Source organism: Cherax quadricarinatus, chromosome 87, assembly GCF_038502225.1.
Source record: "Cherax quadricarinatus isolate ZL_2023a chromosome 87, ASM3850222v1, whole genome shotgun sequence".
Taxonomy (NCBI): Eukaryota; Metazoa; Arthropoda; class Malacostraca; order Decapoda; family Parastacidae; genus Cherax; species Cherax quadricarinatus.
Genome location: NC_091378.1, coordinates 2,150,006 through 2,172,538, shown reverse-complemented (window position 1 = coordinate 2,172,538; position 22,533 = coordinate 2,150,006). Strand labels below are relative to the sequence as shown.

At 45.6% G+C, this 22,533-nt stretch overlaps 1 protein-coding gene across 12 annotated transcripts in view; it reads right to left on the bottom strand.

The window, feature by feature from the left end:
* The window catches only part of RhoGAP19D (Rho GTPase activating protein at 19D), a 475,555-nt gene extending 453,300 nt beyond the window's left edge, over window positions 1-22,255 (bottom strand). For all 12 annotated transcript variants that reach the window (XM_053798572.2, XM_053798576.2, XM_053798573.2 and 9 more), the window contains exon 1: window positions 21,415-22,255. In XM_053798572.2, coding sequence (XP_053654547.2) covers window positions 21,415-21,543 — 129 coding nt within the window. In that variant the 5' untranslated portion in view covers window positions 21,544-22,255. The remainder of the gene's footprint in view (window positions 1-21,414) is intronic.
* Window positions 22,256-22,533: the final 278 nt, after the last annotated feature.

Genomic DNA, 22,533 nt, shown 5'->3' with positions numbered 1-22,533 from the left:
GTCAACCAAGCCATGGTGGTGGAGGTAAGCCAGTCAACCAAGCCATGGTGGTGGAGGAGGTAAGCCAGTCAACCAAGCCATGGTGGTGGAGGAGGTAAGCCAGTCAACCTAGCCATGAAGGTGAGAAGGTAAGCTGGTCAAACAAGCCATGGTGGTGGAGGAGGTAAGCCAGTCAACCAAGCCATGGTGGTGGAGGAGGTAAGCCAGTCAACCAAGCCATGGTGGTGGAGGAGGTAAACCACTCAACCAAGCCATGGTGATGGAGGAGGTAAGCCAGTCAACCAAGCCATGAAGGTGAGAAGGTAAGCTGGTGAAACAAGCCATGGTGGAAGAGGTAAGCTAGTCACCCAAGCCATGTTGAACGAGGTAAACCAGTCACCCAAGCCATGTTAAACGAGGTAAACCAGTCACCCAAGCCATGGTGAAAGAGAGAAGCCAGTCAACCAAGCCATGGAGGTGAGGTAAGCCAGTCAACCAAGCCATGGTGAACGAGGTAAACCAGTCAACCAAGCCATGGTGAACGAGGTAAACCAGTCAACCAAGCCATGGTGAACGAGGTAAACCAGTCAACCAAGCCATGGTGAACGAGGTAAACCAGTCAACCAAGCCATGGTGAACGAGGTAAACCAGTCAACCAAGCCATGGTGAAGGAGAGAAGCCAGTCAACCAAGCCATGATGAAGGAGAGAAGCCAGTCAACCAAGCCATGATGAAGGAGAGAAGCCAGTCAACCAAGCCATGATGAAGGAGAGAAGCCAGTCAACCAAGCCATGATGAAGGAGAGAAGCCAGTCAACCAAGCCATGATGAAGGAGAGAAGCCAGTCAACCAAGCCATGATGAAGGAGAGAAGCCAGTCAACCAAGCCATGATGAAGGAGAGAAGCCAGTCAACCAAGCCATGATGAAGGAGAGAAGCCAGTCAACCAAGCCATGGTGAAGGAGAGAAGCCAGTCAACCAAGCCATGATGAAGGAGAGAAGCCAGTCAACCATGCCATGATGAAGGAGAGAAGCCAGTCAACCAAGCCATGGTGAAGGAGAGAAGCCAGTCAACCAAGCCATGGTGAAGGAGAGAAGCCAGTCAACCAAGCCATGATGGAGAGAAGCCAGTCAACCAAGTCATGATGGAGAGAAGCCATGCCATGATGAAGGAGAGAAGCCAGTCAACCAAGCCATGATGAAGGAGAGAAGCCAGTCAACCAATCCATGATGAAGGAGAGAAGCCAGTCAACCAAGCCATGTTGAAGGAGAGAAGCCAGTCAACCAAGCCATGGTGAAGGAGAGAAGCCAGTCAACCAAGCCATGATGAAGGAGAGAAGCCAGTCAACCAAGTCATGATGGAGAGAAGCCAGTCAACCAAGCCATGATGAAGGAGAGAAGCCAGTCAACCAAGCCATGATGAAGGAGAGAAGCCAGCCAACCAAGCCATGATGGAGAGAAGCCAGTCAACCAAGCCATGATGAAGGAGAGAAGCCAGTCAACCAAGCCATGATGAAGGAGAGAAGCCAGTCAACCAAGCCATGATGAAGGAGAGAAGCCAGTCAACCAAGCCATGATGAAGGAGAGAAGCCAGTCAACCAAGCCATGATGAAGGAGAGAAGCCAGTCAACCAAGCCATGGTGAAGGAGAGAAGCCAGTCAACCAAGCCATGATGAAGGAGAGAAGCCAGTCAACCAAGCCATGGTGAAGGAGAGAAGCCAGTCAACCAAGCCATGGTGAAGGAGAGAAGCCAGTCAACCAAGCCATGATGAAGGAGAGAAGCCAGTCAACCAAGCCATGATGAAGGAGAGAAGCCAGTCAACCAAGCCATGATGAAGGAGAGAAGCCAGTCAACCAAGCCATGATGAAGGAGAGAAGCCAGTCAACCAAGCCATGGTGAAGGAGAGAAGCCAGTCAACCAAGCCATGATGGAGAGAAGCCAGTCAACCAAGCCATGATGAAGGAGAGAAGCCAGTCAACCAAGCCATGATGAAGGAGAGAAGCCAGTCAACCAAGCCATGATGAAGGAGAGAAGCCAGTCAACCAAGCCATGATGGAGAGAAGCCAGTCAACCAAGCCATGATGAAGGAGAGAAGCCAGTCAACCAAGCCATGATGAAGGAGAGAAGCCAGTCAACCAAGCCATGATGAAGGAGAGAAGCCAGTCAACCAAGCCATGATGGAGAGAAGCCAGTCAACCAAGCCATGATGAAGGAGAGAAGCCAGTCAACCAAGCCATGATGAAGGAGAGAAGCCAGTCAACCAAGCCATGATGAAGGAGAGAAGCCAGTCAACCAAGCCATGGTGAAGGAGAGAAGCCAGTCAACCAAGCCATGATGAAGGAGAGAAGCCAGTCAACCAAGCCATGATGAAGGAGAGAAGCCAGTCAACCAAGCCATGGTGAAGGAGAGAAGCCAGTCAACCAAGCCATGATGAAGGAGAGAAGCCAGTCAACCAAGCCATGATGAAGGAGAGAAGCCAGTCAACCAAGCCATGATGAAGGAGAGAAGCCAGTCAACCAAGCCATGATGAAGGAGAGAAGCCAGTCAACCAAGCCATGATGAAGGAGAGAAGCCAGTCAACCAAGCCATGGTGAAGGAGAGAAGCCAGTCAACCAAGCCATGGTGAAGGAGAGAAGCCAGTCAACCAAGCCATGGTGAAGGAGAGAAGCCAGTCAACCAAGCCATGGTGAAGGAGAGAAGCCAGTCAACCAAGCCATGGTGAAGGAGAGAAGCCAGTCAACCAAGCCATGATGAAGGAGAGAAGCCAGTCAACCAAGCCATGGTGAAGGAGAGAAGCCAGTCAACCAAGCCATGATGAAGGAGAGAAGCCAGTCAACCAAGCCATGGTGAAGGAGAGAAGCCAGTCAACCAAGCCATGGTGAAGGAGAGAAGCCAGTCAACCAAGCCATGGTGAAGGAGAGAAGCCAGTCAACCAAGCCATGGTGAAGGAGAGAAGCCAGTCAACCAAGCCATGATGAAGGAGAGAAGCCAGTCAACCAAGCCATGATGAAGGAGAGAAGCCAGTCAACCAAGCCATGGTGAAGGAGAGAAGCCAGTCAACCAAGCCATGATGAAGGAGAGAAGCCAGTCAACCAAGCCATGATGAAGGAGAGAAGCCAGTCAACCAAGCCATGATGAAGGAGAGAAGCCAGTCAACCAAGCCATGATGAAGGAGAGAAGCCAGTCAACCAAGCCATGGTGAAGGAGAGAAGCCAGTCAACCAAGCCATGGTGAAGGAGAGAAGCCAGTCAACCAAGCCATGGTGAAGGAGAGAAGCCAGTCAACCAAGCCATGGTGAAGGAGAGAAGCCAGTCAACCAAGCCATGATGAAGGAGAGAAGCCAGTCAACCAAGCCATGATGAAGGAGAGAAGCCAGTCAACCAAGCCATGGTGAAGGAGAGAAGCCAGTCAACCAAGCCATGGTGAAGGAGAGAAGCCAGTCAACCAAGCCATGATGAAGGAGAGAAGCCAGTCAACCAAGCCATGATGAAGGAGAGAAGCCAGTCAACCAAGCCATGATGAAGGAGAGAAGCCAGTCAACCAAGCCATGATGAAGGAGAGAAGCCAGTCAACCAAGCCATGATGAAGGAGAGAAGCCAGTCAACCAAGCCATGATGAAGGAAAGAAGCCAGTCAACCAAGCCATGATGAAGGAGAGAAGCCAGTAAGCCATCAGTGTCCTCACTACACCTCTCCACAAACTTATTCCACTTGTTCTACCTCTACCTGGGCAAAACGTCCCGTGCCCGAAACCTCGCACATTTCCCTCTTCTATCTGCTCAAGAAACATTTTTCCACATTTGCAGCCTTGCAAACTTTTGAGAAATATGTCGGGTAGGCCGTGTCGGGCAGGCCGTGTGTCGGGTAAGCCGTTTGTCGGGTGGGCCGTGTATCGGGTAGGCCTAGTGGGGAGATACAATGAGCCTGGGATTGAATTTTAGCATTAGAATACCTGAGGCGCCCAGAACCTTACTCAACCAACCACCACCACCACCACAACAACCGTATCTACCACCACCACCACGTCTATCACGACCTATCTACACATTTACCACGACCCTATCTACACATTTACCACGACTCTATTTACACATTTACCACGACCCTATCTACACATCTACCACCATATCTACAAGTAGGGCATCACCAGACTTGGGTGAGAGTAGCTGCAGGGTGCTAGCATCAACAGTCAATTGAAAAACCTGCCCTCATACCTGACAACGAAGGTGTTAGAACCCTCGAATCAATTTCTCTCAGAATGGTTTATTCCACACACTAAGAGAATGGAAAGTCGAAGGAGGACTGATCCAAATAACACTAAGTCACCTTGAATGCCAAAAAGCAGTGTTGCTCTCGTGTATACAGGTTGGATAACTAGAACTTTCAGAACATGAGATGTCAAGGCAATGATGGCACTCTTCAGGTCACTCGTTCTCTCTAGGCTGGAGTAATGCTGTATAGTAACGACCCACCTCAAGGCAGGCGAAATTGCAGAACCGGAAAATGTACAGAGAACTTAAATTACTGGGAGCACCTAATGTCCCCCGAGTTGTACTCATTACAATGTAGGCGAGAAAGATACATAATAAACTACAAATAAACACAAGATACTTGGCAGACTGTGCGGGATACCTCAGGTAAAAAGTAGGGAAGCGATGAGTACGCACAGAGAACTCAATAAGTGTAAAGGGACCACGACTCTTAAACATCCTCGCTTCGTACAAAAGGGAGAGCATCAACAGACCCCTAGATAGCTTTACTAGAGAACTCAACAAATTATTCAACTCAGCTCCTGATCCGCTGGGCTGTGGTGCATGCGCTGGACTGCGTACTGCGGCCACTAAAAGCTTGATCAACCAGACCAACAACCAGGGGGCCTGGTCTGGGACCGGGCCACAGGGGCGGTGATCTGAAGCAACTACATGTGATCTACAGGTACAGGACCACATTTGTCATGGTACAGGACCACACTTGTCATGGTACAGGACCACTTATCATGGTACAGGACCACACTTGTCATGGTACAAGACCACACTTGTCATGGTACAAGACCACACTTGTCATGGTACAAGACCACACTTGTCATGGTACAAGACCACACTTGTCATGGTACAAGATAAGACCACATTTGTCATGGTACAGGACCACATTTGTCATGGTACAGGACCACACTTGTCATGGTTCAAGACCACACTTGTCATGGTACAAGATAAGACCACATTTGTCATGGTACAGGACCACATTTGTCATGGTTCAAGACCACACCTGTCATGGTACAAGACCACACTTGTCATGGCTCAAGACCATACTTGTCATGGTACAAGACCACACTTGTCATGGTACAGGACCACACTTGTCATAGTACACCAGCACCCTTCCCTCATTCTCCAGACCATTAACCTCACCATTACACCAGGTCACGTGTCCTTCTACACTTACTGTACACACGACGTGATGATTTTACCTTGTGTGTACACGTACAACCTTGTGTCTGTCCCACACCACTGCTATACCTGCTACACACACATATACATGGAACAATCTGGAGAGTGAAGTCGCGGATGCAATATCCATACATAGCTTTAAGATGAAGTACGATAAGGCTTTTGGAGCAGGGAGTGGGCTTAGTAGCGACTAGCGAAGAGGTGGGGCCATGAGATACGAATCGACCCTTGCAACCACAAATAGGTGAGTACACCTGTCCCCTCATCTACTGCTACCACCTTAATAAGTAGAGGTGTGCCAAAGTGTCGATATTATTGGGTATCGGCTAATTTTGACGGTATCGGCATCGGCATCGGCTTGAAATTGAGTACCGGTATCGACAAAAACTGTGGTATCGTCCCATCATTAAAGTTAGATATGACAAAAAATTGCTAGAAGAGGTACCCCGTAGCTCACTAGTGAGAGCATTCCACTCACAATCACAAGGCACTGGGTTCGACTACCTGACATGAAGAAACATTTGGGTATATTTCCTTCCACCTCTGTTGCCCCTCACACCTGTCGTCAGTAATTAATAAATACCTGTGTATTAGCTCTCTGTCGTGGGTAGCTTCCAGGTAAACATGTGTCAGAAAACTCCAGTGCTGAAATGTCACACTGTGTAAGAAAAAACGGTCGTATGTGTAGGACTCCATTAATTCCAGTAAAGTGTTGACCTCAGCATTCTGAACCGGACTATAAATACTCGCGTTCCTTCCACCCCAGGTAGTTCTGTTTGTGACTTGAAAAAGCCCACTGTGTGGGCGAAACGTAGTCAATAAAGGATCACATTATACTGCATTTGTGTTTATATTTCCAAAGTGTTGGCTTAAAGGTATCAATGTACGTGATGATGTTAATAAAAGCATCTGTCTGCTTATTGCAGAGTTTGACGTATGTGATGTATTGTTTACTTCAGTGAGACGGCAGCCCAGAGGTTGCAACGCCACTAAGCGGGTCACTATGAATAACAGGCGTCAGGGAATAATGTTCACGAGGAAGACACCATCACTATCAACAGCCTGCCTGGCTGCCTTAGTGACAACGTTGTTCATGGTCATGCTTCCTTCCCTCCCTCCCTCACCAGCTCTCTCTCCCAACACTCTCACCACCTCACTGACCCACATGATGCCTACACATGTCAGTGTAGCAACACTTGCCTCAGTAATTTTAACTCCAGCCTGTAAGGAAAACGTATTAACCTTTCATAGCTACTGAATTCAGAGTGGAATACTTGACGATATCCTTAACACCCTCGTTAAGTTTCACAACCCAGGCTGATAAATGACATTACCTTATGAATAAAATTATCCCGTGTTAAGGAATATAACAGGGAAACACAGCTAACTTTTGTTCCCACTGCAACTATCGTATATAATAAGATAACAGCATGCTGCTAATATACTCAACCATATTAATAAAAAAAATAAACACGGTTCCAACGCAGTTGCACCAGGGAAGTGTGTTAGACTAACACTGCTCTAAATGCAACCTTTACATGTTGTGATATTTGAGTGTGTATACACTTAATAACAGAATTGATATTGCCAGTGATCTGCCAACTATTTGGGCTGACATGTAGTGTCTTTATGGTAGTATGTTCACTCAGAGGATACGTGGCATTTGCCAATAAATTTCCGCCTCGAGGCAAAATCTTGAAAACCCTGCACAGGTTGCTGGCACACAAGACAGCAACGTACCGCCCACAGTAATACAGAGAAGACAGCGCCGAGCAAGATTCCATTCCCGGAATGTTCTCGATCTATCCAGACTTTTTTTATAGAAACATTACTAAATCATGTTCGTCATGTTAGAGCTGCGAGGATGTATGAAGTCTGAGACACTTACGGATAAACAAGAGTGTCGTCTACCTTACTGCCCCCCCCCTCCTGCCTCCAACACCATGATAATACCCGACACTCCTTAATGTAGATAGTAGATGGTTCTTGTTAGCAGACAGCCTGGGTGGAACCCTAAGTTCTCTGTTATCTCTCTGACCCATATACATGTACTCTCATGCACTCCCATTTAACGTTACTTCATTCTAGCCACACTGCTGGAGAAAACTGGACACGGGTTAAATTCCAGGAGCAACACTGCTGGAAAGAACTGGACATGGGTCAACTTCCATGAGCCACACTGCTGGAAAGAACTGGACATGGGTCAACTTCCATGAGCCACACTGCTGGAATGAACTGGACATGGGTCAACTTCCATGAGCCACACTGCTGGAAAGAACTGGACATGGGTCAACTTCCATGAGCCACAGTGCTGGAGAGAACTGAACATGGGTCACCTTCCAGGAGACACACTGCTGCTGGAGAGAACTGGACATGGGTCACCTTCCATGAGCCACACTGCTGGAAAGCACCGGACATGGTCCACCTTCCAGGAATTGCTCTGGAGGGAATTCCTGTTTCTCTTCTCAGGGCTAAAAAGACACGGTGAACCTCCTGATTATTTACCAGGCGGAATGTAACAGGAAAGTGTTGCAAGATCTTAACCAATTATTATTATTATTATTGCTGATAAAGTCATACAGCGTTAAGCTCACAGATTAAACTCAATAATAATCCACATGGTGACAGAAACACAGGAGATTGACTCACGAAATCGTAATGACACGATTGCAAACAAACCATACCCCGGCCGGGATTGAACCCGCGGTCAGAGAGTCTCAAAACTCCAGACCGTCGCGTTAGCCACTAGACCAGCTAGCCACAATAACATTCATCCAACTAGGTATATTTCTACACCATAGGAAGGTTAGCATAGGCACCACTGTGACCACAAATGCAAGTTTTTAAAGACGAATCTCCAGCTAGCGTGGCCGTGACGAACTCTAGCTCAAGTCCCCTCACTGCCGTCAACATGACTCACGAAATCGTAACGACACGATTGCAAACAAACCATACCCCGGCCGGGATTGAACCCGCGGTCAAAGTCTCAAAACTCCAGACCGTCGCGTTAGCCACTAGACCAGCTAGCCACAATAAGATTCGTCCAACGGTCTGGAGTTTTGAGACTCTGACCGCGGGTTCAATCCCGGCCGGGGTATGGTTTGTTTGCAATCGTGTCATTACGATTTCGTGAGTCATGTGAGGGGACTTGAGCTAGAGTTCGTCACGGCCACGCTAGCTGGAGATTCGTCTGAAAAAATTGGCTTTGTGGTCACAGTGGTGCCTATGCTAACCTTCCTATGGTGTAGAAATATACCTAATTGGACGAATCTTATTGTGGCTAGCTGGTCTATTGGCTAACGCGACGGTCTGGAGTTTTGAGACTCTCTGACCGCGGGTTCAATCCCGGCCGGGGTATAAGAACATAAGAATGGAGAAACACTGCAGAAGGCCTACTGGCCCATACACGGCAGGTCCTCATCAAAACTACCTCTACCCAAAGCTACCCAAGAAGGTGGAAATATAAACACATATGCAGTATAATGTGATCCTTTATTGACAACGTTTCACCCACACAGTGGGCTTTTTCAAGTCACACACAGATCTACCTGGGGTGGAAGGTACGGGAGTATTTATAGTCATGTTCAGAATGTTGAGGTCAGGTGGAGAATGCTGCATCTGATGATCTACCGGGTGGAGTTATAGTCTTGGGTAGCTTGGCAGGGGTATTGGACAAGTTGTGAGTAGACCTGCAGTGTTCTATGTTCTTATGTGGGATAGCGATGAAGAAGTTTCTTGGCGAGTGGTTCAGCTATGTTATAGAAGCCGTTGTTCTGGTTGAAATTGTTGGTTATAGAGATAAGCGATGATTCCAGGATTCTTCGGTATTGAGTGTTGTCTTCTGTGGCGGTAAGTCTTGAGTTTCTGAAGTTAATTAAATGGTTGTGTGAATTGCGATGTTGTACACAGGCATTCCTTGTATCGTCAGTCCTGCTTGCATATTGGTGTTCTGAAATACGTGTTTGGAGGTCTCTTGACGTTTCGCCCACATATAATTTGTTGCAGTCATTACAAGGGATTATGTATACCCCTGCAGAGGATGGAGGCTTGTCCTGTCTACTACTGGTGATGTCCTTGATGGTCGTGGTTGTGGAGGTAGATACTTGGAGTGATGTATTGGAAAAGATGTTGGAAACATGTTTGGCAATGGAGTTGGTGGGGAGGACTATGTATCTCTTCTCGGCAGTGTCTTCTCTGGGTGTGTTGAAGATGTTTAATGCCCGCCGTTTACAGTCTTTGATGAAGTGACGAGGATAGTGGAGTTTAGAAAATACTTGTTGAACATCAAAATGGTATACAATACCGACAGGTTGTTAGGTAAGACACATATGCAATAAAGTTGTCTAACTGTTGCATATGTGTCTTACCTAACAACAAAATACTTGTTCAATTATAGTGCATTCTTCCTCAAGGAACTCATTGCTGCAGATTCTGAGTGCACGCAGGAAGAAGCCTATAATTACACCACGTTTGGTTTTGGTGTCGTGGTGAGAGTAGAAGTAAAGAAGATCGTCTTGAGATTAAGACACATGTGCAACATCTGGGTATCTTTATTGTAGACGTTTCGCCATCCAGTGGCTTTATCAATACAAATTCTAGGACATAACTTGAAGACAGTAGAACTATGTACAGAAGATGAGGTAATCAGTCCCTCAACCTAGGAGTAGGTGCGAAGAGCACCATAGTCGACTATGGTGCTCTTCGCACCTACTCCTAGGTTGAGGGACTGATTACCTCATCTTCTGTACATAGTTCTACTGTCTTCAAGTTATGTCCTAGAATTTGTATTGATAAAGCCACTGGATGGCGAAACGTCTACAATAAAGATACCCAGATGTTGCACATGTGTCTTAATCTCATCTTGTCGGTATTATATACCATTCGTACACAAGATCGTTTTGGTTGGTGGGTTTTCGATAGACTTTAAAACGAAGTTCGTGGTCAGCTTTGCAGAGCAGAACATCAAGGAAAGGAAGAGTGTTGTCGACTTCTTCTTCAAGTGTGAACTGGATTGAAGGCTCGACCCAAGAAGGTCCTAGCCTCGATCACCCTACTCTGGAGACTGTTCCAAGCATCCACAACTGTTAGATGGTTTACACAGGAGATTAATTGATCTGTAAATTTCGATCCCCTTCTGGGATTCTCTTCAGTAGGATCCCAGAAGGGGGTCGAAATATACAAATCACTCAATCTCCTGTGTTTCTGTCTTCATGTGGGTTATTACTGAGCACCGACAAGTGTTCATTACTCTTCAGTTGTTCACCATAGATTGTCTTTGACTCAAGGTTACAGACAATGGCCGTGGTAGAGCACTTGGTGCTATTCCCTACTAGCTTGCGTCTGCTGAGGCGGGATGTGTATGAGAGGTTGCTGTCTATCAGCAAGTATCTACTGTGTTATCTAATCTACGATAGCACCTCTGCCTGTGAGGAACAAGGTGCGGTGAAGGCCCTTACATATGTCTTACTCACACACACACACACACACACACACACACACACACACACACACACACACACACACACACACTGACGCACAGACACTGACACAGACATTGACATTCAGACATAGACACAGACACACACACCACACGCACACATATACAACAGGTCTGGTGTCTAATCGACATGTGCCTAGGACAAAATGGTAACTAACACACACACACACACACACACACACCTATGAAAATCGGAGAAAAGACGTCCGGAAACAGTATACATGCTCGGGGCTCAAAGACTGCAAACCTTCCTGGAAGAGAAGGACCTCAGGGTGAGCATACTGCAGAGCATCTCACTTGAGGCACACATAAACCGAATAACCACTCCAGCAAAAGCGAGAATGGCAAATTTAAGAATAGCGTTAAGGAACATTAATAAGGAGCCAGTCATGACCTTATACACGCCGCATCTGGTAAAGCATGTAACGAACCAGGAAATAAAGGCAAAGGTTTGCAACAAAACTAGTCCCAGAGCTGAGGTGTATGAACTATGAAAAGCTAGAGGAGTTAAAACTGACGACACTTGAGGACAGAGCCAAAGGTGACATTATTACTACGTAGAAGATACTGAGAGGAGTTGACAGGGTACCTGAGAGGCGGACCTCAAGTACACAAGGGCACAGCTGGAAGTTAAAATCACAGATGAATCACAGGATGTAATGAAGTATATATTCAACATCCTAGATTTACAGTAGTTGAAAAATGGAATGACGGAGACGAGGCAGTGATATGAAAAATGGAATGACGTAGACGAGGCAATGATAAGACCCAAGACGCCAGAAGTCAGTGATGCTGATCGTAAGTGATTTAAGAAGAGAGTCAATTATTATTATAATCATGGGGAAGCGCTAAACCAGAAGGGATTATACAGCGCCTATAGGGGGAGGGGTGGAATGGAAGGGCTCAATTCAGAGAACTGGAGCACAGACCCAATTCTCTAGATCAAGAGCCCCTCACCAGCGTCAAGGAACCTCCCTTCAGGGGAGAGGTGAGTCAAAATCAGTTTCAATACACACACACACACACACACACACACACTGGGAAGTGATGTAGGGGAGGCAAGATCCATACATAGCTTTAAAAAGAGGTATGATAAAGCTCTTCGAGCAAGTGACCTAGGAACGACTATTGAAGAGGAGGGTCAGAAGCTGTGAATCGACCCCTGCAACCACAAGTAGGTGAGTACACACACACACACACACACACACACACACACACACCTCGTTGACATTCTTCACACTTGACCAGACAACTTCAACCTAGTACAAGGTAATGCTGTTTTTACTGGAAACTGTGCCAGTGATATTCTCACCACTGCCATGTCTAGGTCCCCACCACAACACTGTAGCTGTCCCACTACCTGTGATCATGTCTAGGTCCCCACCACAACACTGTAGCTGTCCCACTACCTGTGATCATGTCTAGGTCCCCACCACAACACTGTAGCTGTCCCACTACCTGTGATCATGTCTAGGGCCCCACCACAACACTGTAGCTGTCCCACTACCTGTGATCATGTCTAGGTCCCCACCACAACACTGTAGCTGTCCCACTACCTGTGATCATGTCTAGGTCCCCAACACAACACTGTAGCTGTCCCACTACCTGTGATCATGTCTAGGGCCCCACCACAACACTGTAGCTGTCCCACTACCTGTGATCATGTCTAGGTCCCCACCACAACACTGTAGCTGTCCCACTACCTGTGATCATGTCTAGGTCCCCAACACAACACTGTAGCTGTCCCACTACCTGTGATCATGTCTAGGGCCCCACCACAACACTGTAGCTGTCCCACTACCTGTGATCATGTCTAGGTCCCCACCACAACACTGTAGCTGTCCCACTACCTGTGATCATGTCTAGGTCCCCAACACAACACTGTAGCTGTCCCACTACCTGTGATCATGTCTAGGTCCCCAACACAACACTGTAGCTGTCCCACTACCTGTGATCATGTCTAGGGCCCCACCACAACACTGTAGCTGTCCCACTACCTGTGATCATGTCTAGGTCCCCACCACAACACTGTAGCTGTCCCACTACCTGTGATCATGTCTAGGTCCCCAACACAACACTGTAGCTGTCCCACTACCTGTGATCATGTCTAGGTCCCCAACACAACACTGTAGCTGTCCCACTACCTGTGATCATGTCTAGGTCCCCAACACAACACTGTAGCTGTCCCACTACCTGTGATCATGTCTAGGTCCCCAACACAACACTGTAGCTGTCCCACTACCTGTGATCATGTCTAGGTCCCCACCACAACACTGTAGCTGTCCCACCACCTGTGATCATGTCTAGGTCCCCACCACAATGTAGTTGTCCAACTACTTGTGGTGTGTTTCCAGGGTTGATACACTGGCCTTGAGGGTGAGTCAATCAAATTTAAGCGCTAAACTCACAAGTCATACCAACCCAGGGTGAACTATTATGGGAGAGCGCTAAACCCGTAGGTATTATACAGCACTTCCTGTGGGGAGGGGGGATGGAAGGCATTCAGGCTTAATTTAGGGAAGTGGAGCACAGATCCAATTCCCTAGATCAAGAGCCCTTCACCAGCATCAAGGAATCTCCCTTAATTAAGGGAGGGAAGCCAGGGTTAAGCCAGAGGCTTCATTATTATCTAATTCATAAACCAGAATTTATCACAATATATAACTTGAGACTTAATACCTATTAAACCATACCCCCGGCCGGGATTGAACCCGCGGTCATAGAGTCTCAAAACTCCAGCCCGTCGCGTTAGCCACTAGACCAGCTAGCCACAATAAGATTCATCCAACTAGGTATATTTCTACACCATAGGAAAGTTAGCACAGGCACCTCTGTGACCACAAATGCACAGGCACAGAGGTGCCTGTGCTAACTTTCCTATGGTGTAGAAATATACCTAGTTGGATGAATCTTATTGTGGCTAGCTGGTCTAGTGGCTAACGCGACGGGCTGGAGTTTTGAGACTCTATGACCGCGGGTTCAATCCCGGCCGGGGGTATGGTTTATTTGCAATCGTGTCATTACGATTTCTTAAGTCATGTTAATACCTATTTTTCGCATATTTCTTGCATTTTTTCAGTGTTCTATGTAATTGATACAACACTCTCGTGGTAAAAGTCTTACCAATAAAAACTACTGTATTAAGTGTTCATTTACCACTTGTCAGTGTCAGGTCTATATTCAGTATGAGAGCGGCACAAATTCTCCATCATCCGCAGAGATAACACAAGCTTACCAAAACTCTCCAGATTGCTAATACGAATGGCTGGCTTCCGACCGTCTCTATGCTGTAATTTTACGCTTCTCGTAAAGGCCAAGAAGCAAGAAGTGTGGCATTACCAGGTGGTGATGACATTGTTGAGCAAGAAGTACCGCTGTCATCACCCGTCAAGTTGGAGCCACCAATCTGAGAGAAGCAAAAACGTGACCTATAGCTATTTGGGACCCACCAGCATTACACGCCTCTGACGCGCGCTATAACAACACGGCAGAATAACAGAACAGGTGGATGACCCGGCTGACACTCAGCTCACACAATGAGTGTCCGTGGTTCGTTCCCCGGTACGGATCGGGCCACTATTTGGAAAAGATCCGGACCGGGACAAGACCAGCGAACCTACTACATACTTACATCACGGATGGAAACAGGCGTTTCCTTAAGACACCTGCTGTCCAGGTTCACCTAGCAATGAGTAGGTACCTGGGTGTTAGCAGACTGCTGTGGGTTGGATCCTGGGACAAAATTAACTCAAAACGCTCTGCATAACCAGGGATTTTCTTTACAATATGTCATTGATGTCAGCTATGGTCTGTATACGTTATATCATGTACTTGTGGAAATAATGGTTATTATTGTCCAAATAGAGGAAGAGGTAACACCAGTAAATACATGATGAAATGAAACGTTTCGTCTACACAGTAGGCTTCTTCAGTCAAATACAGAGGCACCAGGTGTAGTAGTGAAATATAAATGATATAATCAGTCCAACAACCTTGGAGAAATAGTGTTTGAGGTGGTCAGTCCCTCAGCCTGGAGAAGAGTTTTATTCCAAAGTCTTGAGCATTGTTCCAGACTATGGAACAATGTTCCAGACTATGGAACAATGTTCCAGACTATGGAACAATGTTCCAGACTATGGAGCGGAACTCTTCTCCAGGCTGAGGGACTGACCACCTCACAACTACGTCTTCAAGGGTGATGGACTAATTACATCGTCTTTACATCTCTATTGCTTCTGCTGCCTCTGTACTCGACTGAAGAAGCCTACTATATAGGCGAAACGTTCCGGAATAAAGATACCTAACTGATGCTAGGGGTCGGCCCTGACTCCAAATCCAAAAAAAAAGGCAAGCAACAAGATTGAGACACTTATGTACCATATGGGAATCTTTATTAAGGAAACGTTTCGCCACACAGTGGCTTCATCAGTCCAACGCTTCGCCACGGTGTGGTGAAACGTTTCCTTAAACAAAGATTCCCATATGATGCATAAGTGTCTCAATCTTCAACCTGTCAATTTTCAAAACCATTTAACACACAAACAAACACCAGGACATATTTATCAAGAAAACGTTTCGGTTGTGGCACCTTGATCACCTATAACAGACAAAGATCAACAATAACGTTTCGGTTGTGGCACCTTGATCACCTATAACAGACAAAGATCAACAATAACGTTTCGGTTGTGGCACCTTGATCACCTATAACAGACAAAGATCAACAATAACGTTTCGGTTGTGGCACCTTGATCACCTATAACAGACAAAGATCAACAATAACGTTTCGGTTGTGGCACCTTGATCACCTATAACAGACAAAGATCAACAATAACGTTTCGGTTGTGGCACCTTGATCACCTATAACAGACAAAGATCAACAATAACGTTTCGGTTGTGGCACCTTGATCACCTATAACAGACAAAGATCAACAATAACGTTTCGGTTGTGGCACCTTGATCACCTATAACAGACAAAGATCAACAATAACGTTTCGGTTGTGGCACCTTGATCACCTATAACAGACAAAGATCAACAATAACGTTTCGGTTGTGGCACCTTGATCACCTATAACAGACAAAGATCAACAATAACGTTTCGGTTGTGGCACCTTGATCACCTATAACAGACAAAGATCAACAATAACGTTTCGGTTGTGGCACCTTGATCACCTATAATAGACAAAGATCAACAATAACGTTTCGGTTGTGGCACCTTGATCACCTATAACAGACAAAAAGATCAACAATAACGTTTCGGTTGTGGCACCTTGATCACCTATAACAGACAAAGATCAACAATAACGTTTCGGTTGTGGCACCTTGATCACCTATAACAGACAAAGATCAACAATAACGTTTCGGTTGTGGCACCTTGATCACCTATAACAGACAAAGATCAACAATAACGTTTCGGTTGTGGCACCTTGATCACCTATAACAGACAAAAAGATCAACAATAACGTTTCGGTTGTGGCACCTTGATCACCTATAACAGACAAAAATCAACAATAACGTTTCGGTTGTGGCACCTTGATCACCTATAACAGACAAAAAGATCAACAATAACATTGTATACATTGTATACCATTCTTGTACATACATTGTATACATAGACTTGATTCCTTTTTTGGAATCACATCTGCTTTTCACATTTCCCAACACCCCCCTTCCCTTGGGGATTTAGCGCTTTCCCCTGGTTAATAATGATAATTAACATATAACACGCTAAGGTGAGCGATAAAATTTTTTACAACCTGTGTTAACTAAAGTGGACACGGATTAAAGTTAACCCGGGATTATTATAACCAAGGTGAAGCGCTAAACCTGTACGAGTCATGGTTAGAACCATCACATACATGTACGTGCAGAGGATATTACTGCCTGTTGACATACGTATTCGAGAATGTCTGACATCACCCCCGCGTCCTGGTCTGAGATCTCGTGAGATGGACGAATAGAGACAACGTTTCGCCCACACAGTGGGCTTTATCACGTCGCAAACGTATTTGTTCGTCATTTGATAAAATCCACCGTATGGACGAAACGTAGTCAATAAAGAATCGCATTATACTGCATTTGTACCTATTTTTACATGGTGTCGGTATTTTATACCATTTATCTCCATCTTGTGAGTTTCCTGAAGAATAAGTCATAAGTCTATGACTTGAAAAATTCACAACCTACAAATCGGGGAGACAGAATCATCAGACAACGTTTCGATCTATCCAGGACCATTATCAAATGACTAATCAAACACAAAATGAGGGCGGCGTAAAATATCGTCTATAGACATTTGACTTATGTACACAGTTCTTTGTTCTTAAGCAAGTGGTCCTGCAGGACCGTATGTTTACGTGGGCAGGGACGCTTAACATTTACACAGCAGTGGGACCGAAAGGTCATTTAGTCCGCGTGAAGTCCAGTCCATACTTGACTTTCAGCGGACCGCCAACAGCAACAATCTGGTTGACCAGTCAACCGCCAGAGAAGTCTTTCCCCAGGTTGCGGAGATCTCTTAAAACAGGTTACAGGTGTACCTGTATCCCCCCCCCACACACACATGGCAGAAAAACAGCTTTTGTTCCCACTTTATTTATCATATAGAATAGTGTAGCAGCACAGTGCTGTTGTATCCAATATTAGAGGATTAAGAACTATTAAGAACATAGGAAATACATAAAGAACCTGCGCATGGGAGAGAGAAACTTCGTGACGACGTCTCGATCCGACTTAGACCATTAGTCACACTAACACACGAAGGTAAGGGAGCCAGTACATATACCTTCTTGTTAGTGTGACTAGTTAATGGTTAGATAAAAGGACACAAGTGCAACTAATATAACATTTTATTGTGGCAACGTTTCGCTCTCCAGGAGCTTTGTCAAGCCGTTATAAACAATACATGGCTTTGGTTAGAGGTCCGAGTCGGAGCAAAATGTCATCGGTTTCTATGTACAGGTTATTTGTGCATCGTTCCAGTCACGGTATTGTGCGTTTTCGTTCTCTAGAGGAAAGTAAAGATATACATATGCCGAACGTGCGTAGAAATTTGTAAAATTAACCTGTAAACGTACGTGTTCGTGAGAGTGAAAGAGAAGATCACTAATCCTGCCAGAGTGTAAATATTTTAACAGGTTTCAATTTCACTCCCAGGATAGGACAGTCGTGCCTCCCTGGATGGTTCTTGTCTACCCACCTACTTACCTAATCTAGCCTAACCGAATCTAACCTAAATAGAAGATATCGAGAAACAGCCTTAGAGAGTAAGATAGGCACAATAATGCGTAGATGACGTATGTTGTACCAGGATATTTATCGAGGCTTGATAAAGCTATATTCTCAACATGTGGGCGATTTTGAGGGGGGCGATGACCCCCCTCTAAATCGCCCATATGTTGAGGATAGGAACACACCCGCTGCTGACCCATGTAAGACAATACTCACACCCACCTATTCCCACGTCTGTCTAACATATTCGTAAAGAGGGTGCCTTCACAGTGAAGCGTTCTTGATCCAACAAATTGGATCTACACTCCCTTCCTTTGGATGAAACCCGATTACCACTCATTCTCCAGGCATATGTGGCCCTCTACGAGTTTAAGAGCTAAACCAGGATGGGTCATTCAAGGATCCTAGTTCGATTTCCAGGCGGGTTGAGACATGGAGTCTTTCTTTAACATACCGCCCTTGTTCGTTGAGCCGTATATATGTGCCTGGGTATTACTCAACTGTTGTAGGTGGCATCCTGTTGAGTTGTAGTATACTTAAGATAGGACTGAGCTTCGAAATTAGGTTAGGTGCGATAACAGTATCCTGGGGGTGGTAATATACAGCCCAATCGGGGTGGCCTGGTGGCTAAAGCTCTCGCTTCACACACGGAGGGTCCGGGTTCGATTCCCGGTGGGTGGAAACATTTCGACGCATTTCCTTATACCTGTTGTCCTGTTCACCTAGCAGCAAATAGGTACCTGGGAGTTAGTCGACTTGTGTGGGTGGCATCCTGGGGGGACAAGATTGAGGACCACAATGGAAATAAGACAGACAGTCCTCGATGACGCACTGACTTTCTTGGGTTATCCTGGGTGACTAACCCTCCGGGGTTAAAAATCCCATCTTAATCTCGCACCAAATGGGATAAACGTCCAGAATTTAATGTTTCTTGTTTTACCAGAGTCACCTCGTTGACAGATGTATTGTTACTATGTGGGAAATTTTCGTATATATTCTCAAATCTCTTACCGAGACCCTTATGTCGAGTATTTCGTAAATACCTTTGCCTTTGATATACCTTTGATGAATTCCGGAGTTTTTATACTCCCGGAGCCGGGCCATGGGCTAGGCTCGTCTGGTCAACCAGACTGTTGCTGCTGATGGCTTACTGCCCACATATCCATCGCAGCCTGGTTGATCTGGCATCTGGTGAAGATACTTGTACAATTAATAATTCAAGTGTTGTTTATATAACCACCGCACTTAGTTAAGACGCAGAATTTTAACTTAAAATGTTAACACTAACATCTCATCAAGGGATTTAAAATTGTTCACTAATTCGGGAACCCTAAAGCCAAAATTATTGGCTAATACAACAGCAGATTGTTGCCTCTGAGGACGATTTTAATTGAACAGTGATTATGTATTGTGGTGGGTCGTGTGGCTAGGGTACAGCGGATGATAGTTGCTGTTATGAACTAGGGGGACTAGTGACTAGCTCTCAGGATTTATCAAGTGTGTTAATGCTTGGAGATCTCCTCTCCAGCCCACTGAAGTATTTCAACGCCTGAACTACCAGAAGTGTAGATGCAGCCAGTGAAAGTCCTTCAACTAACATACCAGAGGGATTCCTGCCGGTAAGCCGGCGAAAGGCTTCAGTCAGATGACCAAAAGCTGTAGCTGCGGGTCATCATATGACCCACATCAGGAAAAACTTGTCCTGCTTCCTGACAAACCTTACCTATGTTAAAATATAGTGTGCCGCTCTGTGAAAGGGTTAGTCACTGGGTATACTAGGTATGATACCCATTCTTGAATCAGTTTAGTCATTCACCAGGATCGTGATCAGTTTTTCTTAAGTGGAGTGAAAATCCCAAATATGTAGGCTATTAATACCACATTATTCATATTGTTGTTTGTAACCTTGGGTAAATTAGAAATTTTTAGCCTCGTCTTTGAGTTACAGATTCTTCAGTTTATCAGCATTTACATGTAACCATTCATCACTAGCACAAGGGTCATATTCCACGATGGCTAACTCTAGGGTCAAATTTGCTTGGGTTAAGTCATCTGGGAAGACCATTAACAGTCTCCACATCTCGAGGAAGTCTATGCGAGGCTGGTCCTATTAGTCCCGCCTCCATGTTATGTCCAATAAAATAAATGTGCAAGAAATTTGTGAGCCTCACCTAAATTAACCCACGAAAATAGTAACCACCCCATATTGAAGCCCTTATGTCTTAAATACGTATTTTATAGGTTTATGTAAAGTAACGCACATTAACCAAGCCTATCTTAATTTAATTTAAACCAGCATATCTTAGATATAAGAAAATAGATAGAAATACGCATGAGAACATCATTGGGAGGCAGCAGTATCTTAAATATGGCTGGGCAGATCTTAGGTGGTAGTACAATTATGATAGGATCTCCATCGGTAGCGCACTCAGCTCATAATATGGCCCGGGGGTCGATCTCCGGTACGGCTGGAAAACATTAAGAAGTTGACCCATCAGTAAGATGGGTGTTATTCGACTGGTGTAGGTCGAATCCTGGGACAAAACTGACCTAATTTGTCTGAAATGTTCTGCATAACAAGGGCCTTTCTATATACTAGTATGTCACTGATGTCAGGTAGGCCTGTATACCTTGTACATGTATTTGTAGAAATAAAGATTATTATTATTAACTCAGGTAGGATAAAACCATCCTGGGGAGTGGTAGTATACCGTTGATGACGCTGAGCTAAAATGGGGTAGGATAATAATATCCTGAGGGAGGGGGGAAAATAGTATAGCTTCGATGGGGCTTAGCTGAACCTACGTAGGATCACAGCATCCTTGGTGGTTCGGGTAGAACTTTGATAAAGCTAGGCTGAACTGAGGTAGGATACCAACATCCAGAGGAGTGGTACTTTGAACAGGACTAGGTTGAACAGAGGTTGGATAACAGCATCATCTGGGGTGGCAAGATACCTTGAATCTGGCCGACTTGAGGAAGGATAACAGTATCCTGAGAGTAGTACCTTCAATAGAGCTGGTTTAAGCTGAGGAAGGATGGCAGGATTCTGAAGGTTGTTAATATATCTTGAACAGGGCTGAGTTGAATTAAGGTAGGACATCATCATCATCCTGAGGGTTGGTATGATACCATGAATAGAGTTGGGCTGTGCGATGAGGGTTGGTACGATACCATAAATAGGGTTGAGCTGAGGTGAGAGAAGAGCTCTTAGCCTGTAAATTGAACTGCGTAAAAGCAACAGAACTTAGCTTATTGGTGCTTTCTTACCTGCAGTTGCATATCCGGTGTGGTTGGGTTACCGTTGATATCTTGAGGATTGTGGAGGGGGGAGCCAGGAGCTGCACTCTCCCCGCCTCCAGCGGTCACCTCTCCCTCCATCTCCTCCAACACCTTCATACCCTGGAGGCTTGCCGCATCCTCCCACACGGGTACACCCCAGACATTCAATCTCCAAGCCACACAAAACCGCTTTTCCACTGCAGGAGACTCATCATACCTCCCTCTGTCACTCGCACTTAATACCACAAAGTCTCAACGCTGACTTGTACAGCAGCTCGGCAAGTTACCACAAGATGTATCAAGTCACCAGTGCTGCTCGCAACCTCACCACAAAGCACAACTTGCTGCTGCTCTCTCCTCACCTATGAAAGTCACCATTGTTATGGGAATTCATGTGTTTGAATTTCACACACACACAAGCATTTGAGAGCAACTTGATAAACAGGAGTGGAGCCAGCAAGGTGTCTAGCCTCCAAGTGACGCCACCTTAAAGTGTTAAGTGTTTTCATCTATGTTAAGGTCATCATACGGTTTTGTTACTGATAAATTTGATGAAAATCACTGGCTTTGTTTTTTCGTAGCACAAAATACCAGTGTCGCTGTCCTCTCTAGTGCTGACTTTGTTTTCCTCATTTACACTTTCCCCATCCCGTAATATCAAATACAAGTACAAATAAGCCCCACACACATCCTTTAAACACACAGTAATATCATTACTGGTGATAAGGCCACAATACAAGGGCAAAATAGGCATAAACACGTGCAGAGAGGCTCAGCAGACCACAATACATCCTACCTCCAACACTGACAAGTGACAACTAATCAAGCCATCCAGCCGGCCCTTCCTTCCCTCACCTCTCCTGGTCACACCTCCACACCAACTATCTTATATATACCACATTTGTTCCTTGACTTCACTACCTCCACTTTGTGGAAAATAACCCAGCTCTTATCTCAAAGCCACTACTTTGGGAAGGAATAGGATGTGGACCCAGAAAGTCACCGTAGGAAGAGTTAAATATATATTGTGAAAACAGCATCAGTATGGTTGAGTTGCCCGGTAGTGTTCCAGCATCCTTCTCAGGTTTGCTCTAGATTGTGTTGTGT